This window comes from Lemur catta, chromosome 11 (assembly GCF_020740605.2).
Source record: "Lemur catta isolate mLemCat1 chromosome 11, mLemCat1.pri, whole genome shotgun sequence".
Lineage (NCBI taxonomy): Eukaryota > Metazoa > Chordata > Mammalia > Primates > Lemuridae > Lemur > Lemur catta.
In genome coordinates this window covers 19,679,376-19,696,357 of record NC_059138.1, presented here as the reverse complement: position 1 = coordinate 19,696,357, position 16,982 = coordinate 19,679,376, and the positions used below count along the sequence as shown (strand labels likewise).

The window sequence follows — 16,982 nt, the reverse complement described above, 5'->3', positions numbered from 1 at the left end:
GAAATTGTAGACATTTGATGTCATTCACAATAGGCACATGTATGTTTTTCCTGCTTAATGTAATCCACAAGCTATTGTGCATTTATTCAAGGCTTAAAAAAGAGCAGTACTGACCAAATTTGATAGACAGTTGGCGTTATGTATTAGGGCTGCTATAACAAAATATCACAGATAGGGTGGCTTGAAGAACAGAAATTTACTTTTTTAAAGTTTTGGAGGCTGGAAGTCCAACATCAAGATGTCAGCAGGGTTGGTTTCTCCTGAGGCCAGTCTCCTTGGCTTGCAGATTGCCACCTTCTCCTGTGTCCTCAGATGGCCTTGTTTTCTGTGCTCTTGAATCTTTGGTGTTTCTTCCTCTTATTATAAGGATACCACTTGTATTGGATTAGGGCCCCATCCTTAGGACCTCATTTAACTTTAATTACCTTTATAAAGGCCCTATTTCAAGTACAGTCAAATTGGGGGTAAGGGCTTCAATGTATGAATTTTGGGGAACACAATTCAGTCTGTAACACATCAGAACTGTATATCTTAATTTATTAATACAATGGTATACATATAAAAGAGATGATAAAAATGAGTGAATACCTTAGACACTTAGATGTAAAGATATGAAAATACAATGTATACAAATTTTAAGAGAAAAAGATTAAGGCAGAATGCACCATATTGAGGTATGGGGGGAAATATCATAAACTTTCATAGAAGTAATTTGGATAAATCTTCCAAAAACCTTAGAAATCCAAGAAATGTTTGTCAGTTCCTGTAACAGTTGCTTAAGTATATGTCATAATAGGTTGCCAAGGAAGTTGTGATACATCATGGAGTGAAGTAGTTCCCAACATCTTCATCACTTTGAGCATGTTTTATTTTCTAAGCAAGAAACCATCATGGGAGACCTTTTTTCCTTATTTTGGGAGGTGGATCCTCCCCCTATACCTTTAAGTTTTGCTATTCCAAATCAGGATTATGAATGCCGGAAGGAAGATTCTTGTGGGACAATAGGGAGCTTCCTGCTTTGGTATTTTGTCATTATATTGTTCCTGATGCTCTTCTCTCGGACTTCTGTCTGGGTAGGCTATCCTTTTTCATTTTAACTAATATGTTTACTGTATACTAGGGAATTTTCCATAAAATAAATTCACTTTACTTTGATGAAACTACTTTTTTAAAGTTTGTTTCTTAGTTTTAAAAATAATGCAATTTCATTCTAGAGAATGCAAGAATGTGAAAAAGATGAAGAAAAAAATTTAAAACTACTGTTACCCTAATTCCCAGAAATAACCTCTGTTAACATTTTGGAGTATGTCCTTCTAATTTTTTTCCCCTTCTCTCTCTCTCCAGCTTTCTGTCTTTGATCTTCATCGTTTGCGTTATATTGTATATATTTTCATATCCTGCTTTTTAAACTTAGTAATATAAATACTTCTCCAAATTATTTTCATTCAGTAGCAATTTTAATGACTGCATAATTTTCTGTTTTTTGGTTGTACCATAAAAATTCTGCAATTTTGAAACATTTAGATTGTAGTTTGTCCATATGCTATGTAATGCGGGGACAAACTTCCCTACTGGTCAATGACTTCCAAATTCTTTTTTTGATAGAATACACGTAGAATTTGGGGGTTTTTGGTATGAGGCAATATACTTTCTACACAGACTAAGATGCAGAACTAAACAAAATAAAACTAAAGTAACCACTCTTGACATGGGAAAAAAATGCCATCTTCTTAGGAATGAGATATTCCACTTTATCAGGACTGTGATGCCCCCAACATATTATGAGTAACCAAGCTCTTATAATTCACTGACATGGAATCCTTGCTGGCCATTGATACCAGGCTGATGATTAAGCAAATTACCATCATTAGCATTATAGCCCTGGGCTGGCAGTGGTCAGTTACACTGAGTGCTAGGTCAGCTCAGGATGGAGAGGAGAAAGTGTGTTCTGTCCATGCCAGCTGGATTCCATTATAATAATCAAAGACTTCTCCCCACCACCTCCTGGCCAAGAAGTTTCATCTAAAGTCTAACTCCTTCTTACGGTAAATACTTTGCCAAAAGGAGATTTAGAGTAGTGATAGCTTATATGTGTCTTAAACTCTGTGGCTAAGTATATTGAATTTGTCTGGCCTGGCAAGAAAAGCTACTTTAGAAAATTAACAAAAAATTGAAATTGATCACTGGCAATTTCATCATGAAGACCACTTACAAGGTCTAAGCTATTCCTCTGCTCCCTTGCTTGCATCAGCTCTTTGGAGTCATAGAGCTCGGAGTTTCAAGAACCTCAAGAGAGCATGTGGCCCAGCCTCCTGTATATAGGCAAGTAAAATATCATTATCTCTCCCCCTCCCTTTTTTTTTATTGATAAGGCCCAAGGAAATTAAGTGACTTGTCCAATGTCACACAAGCGGTTAGTGACAAAGGGGGAATGGACCCAGATTTCCTGCCATATTATTTGTTTACTTCAAAGTATAGTTTGTAGTGTTGAATTAAACCTATTCAGTGCTGATTAAAACCTTAATTATTGTAGAGGTTTCATCTTTCACTTTATACCCTGGTGGCAGCTACAATCGGCTGGACTGCTTCTTCTGAAGGGCCCCAGATTTGAAATCTGAGAACCATATGAGAGCTAGTGAAGGAGGATGGATTTTTTCCTTCACTTTGAACTTCTTCATTTTCTCTTACTAAACTATGAGCCTTTATTTACAAACCTTGAAGTAATGGTAAAAGCATGATGGAAATATGGTGGTAATTATCCTCCAACATGAAGCAGGCTGGCTGATTTCCTCTGGATTTGCCACTTCTTAAGATGCATTTACCCATTTGCTTTCAGAGACTATAAATACTATATTTAGTTTATGTGTTTAGTGTTTATTCAGATTGCTAGTGCCGGTATTTTTCTGGACAATCCTAGCCCAAACTCCTTATTTTGCATATGTGCAAACTGTGCTTAGGAGGTGTTAAGTGGCTTGGTAAAACCACAGAGCTGGTTAGTGGCAGAGAGAGCCGCAGCCCACATTTTCTACCCTGCCCTGTTTTCACTCACCAAGTCACACACAAAGACAGTTAATGAAATGCTTTTGGCAACCACAGTTCATATGACTCCACTTAGCTTAATGCAAAATCTTTCTTTTGATTTTGTGGTTATGTTTTGATTTGACATCAAATGTGGAAGCTTTCTGTGGAAATGATATAAGCCTAATAAGTGTTTTTAAACACCTTCCCCCCTCCATTACAAAAGAACACATTATAGAAAATGTGGAAATTATAAGAAAGTATACAAAAATGAAATAAAAATCACTCCAGATTATATAGAAATAACCAACCACTTTTAGGTTTATAAACATCCAATCTTTTAATAATCTTCCTTCTACATATTAAATTTTAAATATTTAAGCCCCACCCCATGATTTTTAAAAAAGACATATCTTAAAAGAAAACTCCATTTGCAAGGTTTTCAAAGAAAGTTTGCTATAACCAAAAAGGAAAGAGGTACCTTATTAGAGACACTTGCCTACCATTGCTGAGATCAGATATTAAGAATGAGTTAAGGATCTTAGATTGCAGTTACAGGTACCCAAGTATGGCACTTTTCAACCCAAAGGAAGTCTGACTTTCTATATAAGATCATTTTTTTTCCTAACTGTAGACAATTTGAAAAAATTAGAAGGAAAAAAAAATCAGTTTTACCCCTTAAAGCCAACCATTGCTACTTTTATATGTTTAAAAAAGAAACTTCTATACATTTCTTAAGGGTTTTTTCTTCATATTTTTAGCTAACTTGTGATTATGCTGTAAATACAAATCTGCATCTTGATGTTTAACCCAGTATTATAACATACTTATTTCCTCATGACACAATTTTATTAAAATTTTTACTACTATATATCATGTGATTGTACTGTAATTTACTTAACCATTGTCTACTTTTGAATTTTATATTATCCTAATTACACTGTAATGAATATTTCTGTACACAACTCTTTCTCTCTTTTGGGAGTTACTTCCTTGTGATAGATTCCCAAAGGAAGAATTATGTGTCAAAGGTGTTAATGAAAATTTCTAAAGTTTTTGATAAATTCTGAAAGACTTATATGTATGTATCTTTCAGCAGAACCATTTTTCAGCATCGGAAAGTGGGACACTAATCTGAAAAATGGGACAAACATATTTATGGAGTAATGGGGCAGAATATTTGAAATTGGAACTATTCAAAGAAATTCATTTCTTCTGGATGCCATATTCACAAATAACATATTATGGTTGTATTTTGAAGGAAACTTTTTGAAGGATTAAGGAGATATTAAGTCCATGAATTCAGTTAAAGATCTTTGTGTATATACATGTCACATATTAAACATCTGACTTAAAGAACTATCAATAATGTGACCTGATCAAATGTCCTTAAAAGTTAATTTTAAACTAATCTGAGTCCTATAAATCTGTTTTTAAATGCTATTTCCCTGCAATTTAAATGGGTACAGGGAAACTTTATAGCCTATATCTCCCTATCAGTATTATTTTCTCTCCAGTCTTTGTTCCATTTTTCTTGGTTCAAAACATTTTGATAGATTTTGCTATCAAAGCATGGTCTTATTGGGCAGCAGAAGTAGGATCACTATAAACAGGAACTCAATAAGTACTTATTAAACTTATTTAACTCAATAAGTACTTATTTAACCTATGAGTTAACTCAATAAGCACTTATTTAAACTGAATGTTTAAAATGAAACATTGTCAAAGGGCCTCAGCAATAGTGTTTCTTAGCAAGTAGATATTAGTTAAAAACAACTGAGATCTCTCTTACTAATCTATATTTCCAAAACAGATGTCCGAGAATAAAAAGGATGAAGACAGTGGGGCAAGCACCTCAGTAAGTAAAGGTGAGAGCCAGTGCATATTTAGTATTGGATCGTGAGGAGAGAAATATGTGCTGAGTGTGGAACATGAACAACAGAAGTGAACAGTCAGTCAAGAGTGTTGTAAGCTCTTTAGAGCACAGATGTTTAAGAAAGAAAGGGCCGGGCGCGGTGGCTCACGCTTGTAATCCTAGCACTCTGGGAGGCCGAGGCGGGAGGATTGCTCGAGGTCAGGAGTTTGAGACCAGCCTGAAGCAAGAGCAAGACCCCGTCTCTACTGAAAAATAGAAAGAAATTAGCCTGACAACTAAAAATATATGTAGAAAAAAATTAGCTGGGCATGGTGGCACATGCTGTAGTCCCACCTACTTGGGAGGCTGAGGCAGGAGGATCACTTGAGCCCAGGAGTTTGAGGTTGCTGTGAGCTAGGCTGACGCCACAGTACTCTAGCCTGGGCAACAGAGTGAGACTCTGTCTCAAAAAAAAAAAAAAAGAGAAAGAAAGAAAAGTGTCCTAAGGCCTCTCCACACCGGTGAAGGCCAATTGGACGAGCTCCTTGCTTTTTGACTCTCTAGTGCAGAGGGACAGCTTAACTGCTTTAGCAGAGCCCCTAGAAGCTATGAATTACGCGTAGGAAGAGCTCAAGCTCTCTTTGCATTCCTCAGCACTCACCTTTCACATGGCTTCTCCTTGCTTCATTAAATTTAAATACTTAAGCCCCCCACCCCCAATGCATTTTTTAAAAACAGATATCTTGAAAGAGAACTCCACTCTCAAGGTTTTCAGAGAAGGCTTGCTATAACCCAAAGGAAAGAGGTACCTCATTAGAGATACTTGCCTGCCATTGTTGAGATCAGATATTAAGAAAAGAATGAGTTAAAGATCTTAGATTGCAGTTACAAATACCCAAGTATGGCACTTTTCAACCCAAAGGAAGTTTGACTTTCTACATAAAATCATTTTCATGTAACAACCTTCACTGTTAGTGCGATTATAGGATTATGGGTTCTACATGACATCTTTTTCAAGAATCTGTAAGCAGTGGTGTGCTGGTAGATGTTTAACAACTGGCTCTCCAAAATTGTGTTTACATATGTTTATTAAAAATTTTACTGATATAAATGATATGTATCACATGACTTATAAATAATAAAATATGCAGTACTCTTTATGGTAAATTCCATATAGACAACTGATTCTCACAATATGCTCTCCTTGATTTTTGCCAGACCCTCGCATCCTTAGCCAACCATGGCTGCACTTGATGAACAAGTGTAGTTCCAGCATGAATGTTATTTTCCTCTAATTTAAGGAGTAAGATCAAAGTGAAACAGAAGATGTATGGTGGAACTTAATTTGATTGTCGATGATGTGAATGACTTCTTTGCTGAAATGGATAATAGTTTTAGAATACTGGAAGAATGTTTCCTCATTTTTGGGTGCTAGTCACAAGGTAGTGGCTATAGGCATGGCACTGAAATGTAATCTGCGTTAGTAACATGTTCTCCATCATTTTCTTAAGTGTAGGCAATCAACAAAGCCCTGATGAAGCCCTGACCTTCAGTATTTGCTGATTTTCATGGTATAATACCCTTACTGAAGCTGTGGGTTTTTTTTGTTTTTTTGTGGGTTTTTTTTTTTTTTTTTTTTTTTTTGAGACAAGGTCTCACTCAGTTGCCCAGGCTAGAGTGCAGTGGCGTCATCATAGCTCACTGTAACCTCAAACTCCTGGGCTCAAGTGATCCTCCTGCCTCAGCCTCCTGGGTAGCTGGGACTACAGGCACAGGCCACCACGCCTGGCTAACTTTTTTATTTTTTGTAGAGACAGGGTCTTGCCATGTTGCTCAGGCTTAAAGCTGGTTTTAAACTACCAACATTATATCACTGAATGTGGAATTGGGAAGAGGTGAGCAGTTGCACACTCTTAAATAGTATTTTAAACATCCGGATACAACAGGCATAAAAAACTTCAAGAGCATACACTATAATAAAATGTAGCAAGATAATTAAGAAGTGATGGGTTTCAAGTATTTATTACCTTTATTTTTAGTAAATTGATTTTGTTGTAAGTTTGTATAATTTAGTTTTTGATACTAGCTATGTTTAACCATCTCACAAATTTCTGAAAATTTATTAGCTCTTGCGAGCCAACTCCAGCACATCACTAGATTAAGAAAAGATCCCCCTTCCTGCTATCCAAATCACAGTCATATACACACTTGAATCTTTAAGACTTCAAAGGAAAAAACATCCTTCTCTGGAAAACTTTAGACATCTTTTCCTTTGATCTTATATCCAGGGTTCCACAAAGCTTCAAAAGTGATATGTGAAGCCTCTAAGCTCTCTGGTCTGTAGGAGATGGGGTGTGGTGCTGGGAAATGCAGTCGGCTGCCAGCACTTGCAAATGACTGGAGAAAAGTAGGGCCTTGACGACTGGCCACTAAGAGTGAGCCTGCACATACACGGGCTGCATGAAGTAATGTGAGGTTCCCGTAATCAACAACTTGTACCTAACATGTCAATTTGTTTTGTTGGTTGTTAGCAAGCAAAAATACTTCCTACAAGCGGCAAAGCAAAGATGTTGCCTGGGACACTTCACAAATGATGAAGAAACCAAAGCAGAGCCAATTCACCCCTCTAACAGACTCAGAAGTGGCCTTGGTCAATGCCTATCTTGAACAGAGACGAGCCAGGCGCCAGTCTCAGTTAAACCAGGTGAATCAGAATCCACAAGACAGTGATACTACCGAGTGTGACAGTGAAGAGTCTAACTCAGGAGCTTCCTCATGGAAGGAGAGCGAAAGTGACCACCACCCATCCCCAGACTGTATGAAGAGGAGAAAAACAGCTCAGAGGCAAAGGAGTCTTGGAAATTACCAAATCAGACAAAGGCCCTGCGTCCACTGCAAAGCCATGAGGACCAACGAATGGTTGACACGCCATTTCCTACAAACACCCCCAGAGAAGGGGGAGCCTCAAGAGGAAAATCCCTTACCTGACATTAACACAAAATTCAGTAAATTTTGAATTTTATCAAGTCCTTACCGTACTTGAAGCCAAATGAAAGAGATGAATAAAACACGAAAAATCACCAGAGCTCTAGGTGAGGAGACTTTTATGATAAAGTGTCTCTGTTAACAACAAAAACATACTTGGAACTCAAGAGGTAAAATTTCAGACAATTCTTTGTCCAAAAAAACGGCCAGCAAATTTGTGTATGGCACCACTGGAACACTGAAGATCTGTATCCACTATGATTTTTTTTTTATTCAAAAGAGCACAAGACAGATATTTTATGCCTTGAGTGTATGTATTTTGTTTATATCTGTAATACAAGTAAGAAGGCTCTTTGAAAATATATTATTTATGTTGAGAAACTATTTAAATTTATTCACATGTTTTGATTATCTGACTGAATGAACCAGGTGAAGTTTTTGGAATAGAATTACGCTATCCTCCCTAGGTCTATATTTTCAGGTGATGGTACCAGAACAATATTGCTACATGTGTCAGCTAGGGGCTGGTGAGGAAGAGGAGCTCAAGAGCCTGGAATAAGACCTCATTCCTAGAGTAGGGAGGGGAGGCAGCAGGACCCTAAAGGGCAGCTGGGTCATGGGCTGTCCATAGTTGTTCAAAGGGCATGGCAAATTATTCTGACACGTGTTAACACAGTAAGGGAAGACTTTATTCAAGGCTATTGTAATAGAGGTCAACTCTACTGCAGTAGGGAATATGAATCCAGCTCAACTCCAAATACAACAGGGGCAAGTGGGAATTTATAGCAAGGGAGCAGGATGCAGGCATCTGAGGATGGAAAATTACTAAAAGCAGGATTCTTGCTAAAACTGGGCCAAAGAAAGGACAAGGCCAGGGTAGAGGCCTAATTGAAAGGAGGGTTCCGAGGAGCCTGACTGAAGTTTAGTCAAAGAGAGAGTCTTTGTCACGTTAGCCACAATCCAGGCACAGCTGGGGCTGGGTTTTACAGGTAGGTGGGAACACACCAGCTGTGGGGAATTCAAGCAGGCCTAGGTAGATGATTGGCCATTCTGGAGATCATTCTCTTGTTGGATGGCAATGTTACTGAAAGTTTGGCATTTGTCCTCGAGGCCACATCAGATGAATGAGAACAAGTGGTTTGAGGAGAAGGAAAGAGGAGTTTATTAATTTGCTGGCAAATGAGGAGGATAGAGACTCCTGTCTGAAAAATGCCCTTGTCCTACTAATAAGCAGAAATACAGAGCTTTTAAAGGGGTGCCACTTAGCTTCAGGCAATTGCTGTTTAGTTGTAGTCCATCCCATTTCTGGGGAAGGCAATCTCCTGACCTCCTCTGCCCAGACCTCTGTGACCTCCACCCACCTGGGAGGCCCACCTGGACCTCTAGAATGTCTGCCTGCCCGGTCTGGGTGGGGTTGAGCCATCTCCTGTAGCACAAAGAACAAAAGGCATTACCCTGCCTCTCCCGACCACTGGCCTGAGACAGGGATGCAAGTTTTGGTCCCCAGTAAAGAATAGGAGATGTTGGCTGGGTGTGGTGGCTCTCGCCTGTAATCCTAGCCCTCTGGGAGGCCAAGGCGGGTGGATCGCTCGAGGTCAGCAGTTTGAGACCAGCCTGAGCAAGAGTGGGACCCCGTCTCTACTAAAAATAGAAAGAAATTATCTGGACAACTAAAAATATATATAGAAAAAATTAGCCGGGCATGGTGGCGCATGCCTGTAGTCCCAGCTACTCGGGAGGCTGAGGCAGTAGGATCGCTTAAGCCCAGGAGTTTGAGGAGTTTGAGGTTGCTGTAAGCTAGGCTGACGCCATGGTACTCACTCTAGCCCGGGCAACAAAGCGAGACTCTGTCTCAAAAAAAAAAAAAAAAAAAAAAAGAATAGGAGATGTTTCAAAGAGACAGAAAATATTTTTGCTGTTTTTTTTTTCCCCTTGGGCCATTCCTTCTGCTACATATTTCCCACTGTCAATATTATCCTTCCATATCTATGGGAGGAGGGTGACTACTCTGTTATAGCTGGGATAGAAGACAAAATCCAGATCCCAAAGGAAAGGGATGGCAAGGACAAGATAAAGCAGCAGGGATCACGGTCATGGAGCTAGAGTTCAAAGAAGGGCTTAAGACTTGCGGCAGGATTTTGGTACTATATGTGGTTAAGACAACAATCTAACATTAAGGACGGAGCCTTTCGTGGGAGACAGGAAGAGGATGGGAACAGAGACCAGAGGCCTGTGACTTTGGGCCAGGGTCATTCCAGGTAAGAGCAGATGCCTTAACTGATTGCAACTAAGAGACCTGGGAGGCAATGTGGGAGCCCCAACCACTGGGACTAGGCCGTTGGAGTCCAGGAGACATGTGGTAACAGACTTTGTCTTATTCAGATTGCCCCAGGATTAGAATAGGTCTGAAAGCACAGGTGAAAAGCAAGACCACTTGAAGATTCAGCTCAGGCATCAACCTTTCCACAAAGACTTTTCCGTACTCCTGACAACCTCCTCCACTTTGTTTTCTCAGGCAGAACTCACCTTCCCTCCTTTATGCTTCAGTGTACCCTGAAAAGTTCTCTATCTCAGCACCTTTAACATTTTGATGAATGTATTTGTTTACAATTCTCTGTCCACTGTATGTATTTATCCACCCTTAAAGGTAGAGCCCATGATTTGTCATCTTTGCGTCTCTTTAGACTAGCACATTGCCAGACAATATGACATAAATAATGCAGTTGAATCCACACACAAAGGAATTCGTGAATGCAAAAGTGGGAGGGAGCTGAGGAAACAGGCAGAGGAATCAGGGCAGGGGCCAGTATTCACAACTTAGTGAATAATTCTTATATTTCCAGCTTGATAGGATCAAGATGCTTAAATTATTCTTTTTATCCAAGTAATACCCTCCCTGACACAACAAAACAAGACAAAAAAAGAACCAAATTCAAAACATAGTAGTAAATCGCAGGGGCAGGATTTAGAACCAATTCATCTGGCTTCAGAGTTAGGGCTCTTAATTGCTATGATATTAATCATTATGTTGTTGAAACTTCGAGGGGGTTTCAGTCTAGGTACAGTTGCTGGTCACACAAAGATCCAGGGATTGCCAAGAAAGAAAGGAATTTTTTAATACAACAGACACCTTATAGGGAGAATGACAAATCCGTCTCTACCAATAACAGAGTTCGTGGGCTTTTAAAGGAAGGGCCATGTGCCTTGGGGCAGGTCGTGGTAACTAACAAAGGGCCACATGTATTGGGGGCATGTTGTGAGGGATGGTGAGTCCTGGCATCAGGAAGTCTACCCAGGGACCTTCAGGATCTCAGTTCCTTTTTCCTGCAGAAAATCCACCATCTCTGGGAAATAACTCAAAATTCATGTAGTTAAGTAAGGGAGATGATCATAAAAAAAAAAAGTAGGGGTCATTGAAATTTGTTTATAGGCCAGTTACAATTATTCTGTGCAGACAGAAGACACTAACTAAATTAAGGTAAGTTAATCATCACTTCCCACATGGGCATAAATGATGTCCAAGCACATACAAAAAGGATCATGGCTGTTTTCCAGATTATGGAGTAAGGCTCCAAATGTTTTGCTTGTAGATCTAAAATATAAACCAATGACACTATTACCCAAAAAGTCATTTCTATCAAAGACTGCTACTTTTCCTGGTCTCAACCATGGAGCTTGAAGAGACTAGAGTTTGGGGTAGAACTCTGCCTATAGGAAGAAGGAATCAGGGTTGAGTATGGGGAGGATTATAAATCTTATGGGGAGCTTAACCAGGATAATCAGTGAAAACACGAAACCAGAAACAAAGGCTGCATATAGCTGGGAAGATACGCAAAACCAAGGACAGAACTGCCCCACATCAAAGGGATAAGGCAAGGACATGGTAGGATGAGGAGCAAAGCATGGCCAGGTGCACTGGGACTGCATCAGCGGGTGAGGTGGGAGATGGCTCATGAAACCAGGTCTGCAGGCACTAGTCACGCTGGACGTTGCTTTTGTGCAGAGTTTGGTGTGGGCTTTTAGGGTGGGACCCCTGGATTGCAAAACAGTCCCCTCTCTCAGTTCTTCAGTCCCTCCTTGCTGGATGGGATAGACCAGGTCGTCTCTGTTTTTTGTTTGTTTGTTTATTTATTTTTATTATTTTTTTTTTGAGACAGAGTTTCAGTCTGTTGCCCGGACTAGAGTGCTGTGGTGTCAGCCTAGCTCACAGCAACCTCAAACTCCTGGGCTCAAGTGATCCTCCTGCCTCAGGCTCCCGAGTACCTGGGACTACAGGCATGCACTACCATGCCTGGCTAATTTTTTTCTCTGTATATTTTTAGTTGTCCAGCTAATTTCTTTCTATTTTTTTTAGTAGAGACCGGGTCTCGCTCTTACTCAGGCTGGTCTCGAACTCCTGAGCTCAAACAATCCTCCTGCCTCAGCCTCCCAGAGTGCTAGGGTTAAAAGCGTGAGCCACCATGCCCAGCCTGTTTTTTCTTTCAATGACAAGGTCTTGAGAGCACCCAGGCTAGAGTGCAGTGGCATGATTGCTCACTGTAACCTTGAATTCCTGGCCTCAAGGTAACCTCCTGCCTCAGCCTCCCAAATAGCCGGGACTACAGGCACATGCCACCACGCCTGGCTAATTTTAACACTTTTTAAAGAGATGGGGTCTTGCTATGTTGCCCAAACTGGTCTTGAAATTCCAGGCTCAAGCGATACTCCTGCCTTGGCCTCCCAAAGTGCTGGGATTACAGACGTGAGCCACCTCACCTGGCCCCCTTCTCTGATTTTTGTGGTTGAAGCTTATAACCTGTTTGGGGGGGTTGCTTGAGGGGAGATGTGGGATTCTCTGGCTTGCCTCCTCTCTGTGGCCCATCCACGCAGCCAAGTACCAGAATGACCTCTGTAGCAATGTCCACATACATCAAGTATCACAATTCTTATCAGGAACTGGGATGCAGGGAACTACGGAATGCAGGGAAGAGTCCAACTGAGATGGATATGGCAAAGAATGAGTGTACATATAGGAGGTGTTTGGAGAGGGGTTGGGGAACAGGGGAGCTGAGAACTGTGGACTACAGGGTATATGGTCTCGAAGTCTGACCTAGTATCTGCCCTCCAGGATTGGGTGAGGTGGTTTGGATGGAAGAAGAGATGAACCAATAGGTTAAACCTAACCAATAATTACAACAACAATAATAGCAATATTGAAAATTAGTGGCTTGGCATGGTGGTTCACGCCTGTAATCCCAGCACTTTAGAAGGCTGAAGTGTGAGGATCACTTGAGCCCAGCAGTTCAAGGCCAGCCTGGACAACATAGCAAGACCCCATATCTACAAATAATTTAAAAGTTAACCAGGCATGGTGGCATGCAGCTGTGGGCCCAGGAGTTGGAGGCTGCAGTGAGCTGAGAAAGAAAATAGGTAACATTTAGACAGTGCTGGCTACATGCCAGACACGAAACAAATATTTTATAAAGATTATCCTTCACAAGCCTCCAAGATAGGTATTATCTCAGTTTTATGGATGATGCAACTGAGGCTTGGGGAAATTAAATAATAAGCCCAAGATCATACAGCTGGTAAACTTAGGGAGCTGGGCCTTGGGTCTCGTCTGACCACAAAGGTTTTTTGGATTTTTTTTTCACCATGATAATACATAATCCATATTCTTAAAGGAGAGCAATTAGATAAAAACTTGGGACACCAAATACCAAATACCAAACTGTGTCTTGAGAAACCAGAGAAGCACTGTTAACGAAAAACAGAGCCAAGAGTGAGAAACGGAGCAGAGCTGGGAGCAGTGAGAAGAAAGCCAGAGAGGGTGCACACGCGGGGAGAGGCTTACAGCACCAGCCTGCTTCCATGTCAAGGGCTGAGCCTGGCCGGCTCAAGAAGAAAAGGGGGAAAGGGAGACTTGACTAGAGCACTAAGGTCCATGAATGGCCAAGGGTTTGAGAGAAGGAGAATCGGGAGGGGATCTGTTTCAGAAAGGGAAGGGGAGAGTGAGCACACTCTTCCTACCCCACTCATCCCTGGGAAGGAAGGGTGGTGTGCAGGCACCAAGCTCAGCACCACCAAGAACACCAGACAGCAGCAACAGCTCTTTCCCACTGCCATCCCTTTCTCTCACGAAGGAGTACTATCTCCCGACATTCTTACCTTCCAGGGGTCTTGTCTTTTCTTTCTCTCACCCTCTCTCTTTTTTTTTTTTTTGGTGAGACAGGATTTGCTCTAGAGTGCAGTGGTGACAGCATAGCTCACTGCAACCTCCAACTACCAGGCTTAAGTGATCCTCCCACCTCAGCCTCCTGAGTAGCTAGGATTCCAGGCACACACCACCATGCTCAGCTAATTTTAAAATTTCTTATAGAGATGGGGGTCTTGCTATGTTGCCCAGGCTGCTCTCAATCTCTTGGGCTCAAGTGGTTCTCTGGCCTCAGCCTCCTAAAGTGCTAGGTGTGAGCCACTGCACCCAGCCAAGGAGTATTTTCAAAATGGTGAACCGTTAGTAGATTGTGAAATCGATAGAGTGGGCTGTGACTAGCATTTATTAAATAAATAGAATACAACAGAGTATTGCACATAACAAGATTAAGTATTGTTTTTGTTTAAGGGTGTGTGCACTGACTTGCAATGCAAAATGTATTTCTTACCACGGTAACAGAAAACAAAAGTCACTCCTCTAGAGTTGTTTTTCTTTGAAGAGTTTTCCCTTATTATCCAGCTATACCATCAAGTCAGTGAAGGTGATAGTCACTCCATGCGTTCCCAATTGTTGTGTGGTAGTAATTAATAAATCTCACCCACACTATAGGATGGACCAACTGTCTAGATGAGTGAAAAGCGTGAATTAAATTATACTACTTTAAAAGACCTTCAGGTTTATTATTTTCAAATACAGTAAATGGAAGCAAACTAACCAACTGTTGCCTGGTACACAGGGGGTGGGTTTTGCTTGGCTGAATAGACAAAAGTAATTTATAATTGACATTTCAAAGAAGCCTAAGAAACAGCCCTGCCTTTGTTTAAATCATAATTACCCTGTTTGTATGTAAAAGAATACTTCTAAAGCTTTTCAAAACAACTAGTTCTTTTAAGTAGATAATTATTCTCCTTCCAATCTTGTTTATACTACTATTCAGAACCTCAGCGAACTCTTTTCTTCATAGATAGTACAAAGGTTAACTTCAGCCAGCCCTTCCTCAAATTATCACAAATTCCCAATTAGCGAATTCTAAACCGGGTTTCCCCATAACAATATGCCAAAGACTCACATGATGTGTTCTTTATTGCTTTGAATAACATCTGACAAGTTTGCAAGTACCAGGCCACCTGGACATTCTCTATCTGTCGGGAACATGTGGTCAAAGGGTGACTGGGAGGGTAGAGGGAACACAAATCAGCCACAGACATTCAGTGAGGGAAGGGAGACAAAAGGGAGAACATGCTTTTTTCTCTTTAAGTGTCTATTACATGCCAGCTGAATATTAAATTATAGGCACTTTTTGGTGTAAAGAAGAGTTGCACTTAATATCTAAATTTAACAAAACTACAGACAAAAACAGAAAACTGACCTGTTTTGTACGTAGACTGGGAGTGATTAGAGAGGCCTAGGGAAGTTGGCAAGAGAAAGATGCAGGCATTAAAATCATACTTGTCCTTTTTTGAATAATTTCTTTCTCCTTGCAGATTTCCATTCGGTGCCCAAAAGGAAATTAGTGAAATATTTTTTTTAAAAGAAAATTTTATATCATCTTCCGGAACTGTAGTAGTGGAAAAAAAAATAAATAAATAAAAGAAAAGAAAATTTTATAATCCCGAGCAACACTGTTTTTTAGTTCTTATCTTTTATCTCCTGAGCTTGGCTTCCTTCGCAGGCGGCTGCTCCAGCGCCTGATTACAGGGGCCTGTTGTGTATAATTGTCCATGTTTATTAGGGCCCTCTGTCACCATGAAGTTGCATGTGCTCAAAATCTTGATTTAGCAGTGAGAAGGCCAGGCCAGGAGCCAACTCTGCTACTAATTAGTATAAATCAAAAGGGGGAAATGGGGAGATAAAAACCAGGTCCTCATGGAAGGGTCTACAGCCAGGGTTAGTGAGACTGACCCGCAGGCCAGAGAGTTGAGGAAGAGATGCAAGAGCTTGGAGAAATGCCACGTAGGGCCAGCGTACTTTTGTCTCTGCTCTGCTTGCACCCCTGCAGGTACAAAAAGGGTCTGTAGTAGCCTCCACGATGGTTTTCCTTCCTTCCACTTTGTTCCATGGTTCCCCCTCTCTTCTATGACTTACTCAGGTCCCGATCAGATCGATCTAAGCGTGATATGGTCGTACCCTCCCCCTGGTCAGTGAGCGGCTCAAGCATGGGCATCATAACCGGACTCTAGGGAGGCATTCTGAGAAAAGTTTCTTCAGTCTCAAAAAAGACATGCAGAGAAAAGAAACAGTCCCTCCCTCTTCCTTTGGTAAATGTCTGTAAATCTGCACACAATGACTGGAACTGCGGCAGGCAGGCTGTGTCCATGAGGGTGTCACTCTGAGTATGACACAGTGGAAACAGAGAAAAGACTAGGTCTTGAGCTGCTTAATTAACAAATTCTGGAACCATCCTACTTTTGGATTTCTTGCTAGGCAAGGTCTCTAGAACAGCTTCTTTTGCCTAGAAAGTGCTCTGTAATGCCTAAATTGTTGAAGAAATAGTGTAGGTGTTAGATAGCTAGCAAGAGATTTCGGGTCTCCTAGAGATGCAAGCAGGCCACCGTCCTGGTGCCGCCCCACCTTACTCCTGTCCTGAGCGACCGCCATACCTGGGGGAGGAGGGAACACCCTGTGAATCTGCCAATCAGAACTTAGCGTGCCAACTACAAAAGAATGCAGAAGACTCTCTAGCCCATGGGCCAAGCAGCACAGGTACCATAGAGTCTGGAAAGTGACCTGGAACAATCAGCTTTCAGAAAGAGTCATGGGAGATCTGCATGCACAGTAAGACTCAGGTCACGTAACTCCCAACTGTCCAGTCAAAGTGGTTCCATGGTGACATCTGAGCCACGAAGGAGGTCCCAATCCAGACACTATAAAACAAGAGGGAAACCATAACCAAGCTCTTTTTTTTTTTGCCCTCTTTTGCAAGGACAGTCG

At 41.0% G+C, this 16,982-nt stretch overlaps 1 protein-coding gene across 1 annotated transcript; it reads left to right on the top strand.

The window, feature by feature from the left end:
• Positions 1-890: 890 nt before the first annotated feature.
• On the top strand, positions 891-7,936 carry SSMEM1 (serine rich single-pass membrane protein 1). The gene is made up of 3 exons (XM_045565497.1): positions 891-1,073; positions 4,832-4,886; positions 7,405-7,936. The coding sequence occupies exons 1-3, from the start codon at positions 891-893 to the stop codon at positions 7,887-7,889; spliced, it is 723 nt and encodes a 240-aa protein (XP_045421453.1). The 3' UTR covers positions 7,890-7,936.
• Positions 7,937-16,982: the final 9,046 nt, after the last annotated feature.

Coding starts and splice junctions, on each gene's coding strand:
- SSMEM1 (XM_045565497.1), top strand. CDS start 891: ATGGGAGACCTTTTTTCCTTATTTTGGGAGGTGGATCCTCCCCCTATA. Junction 1,074..4,831: donor TCTCTCGGACTTCTGTCTGG/GTAGGCTATCCT, acceptor TTTCCAAAACAG/ATGTCCGAGAATAAAAAGGA. Junction 4,887..7,404: donor AAGCACCTCAGTAAGTAAAG/GTGAGAGCCAGT, acceptor GTTGGTTGTTAG/CAAGCAAAAATACTTCCTAC.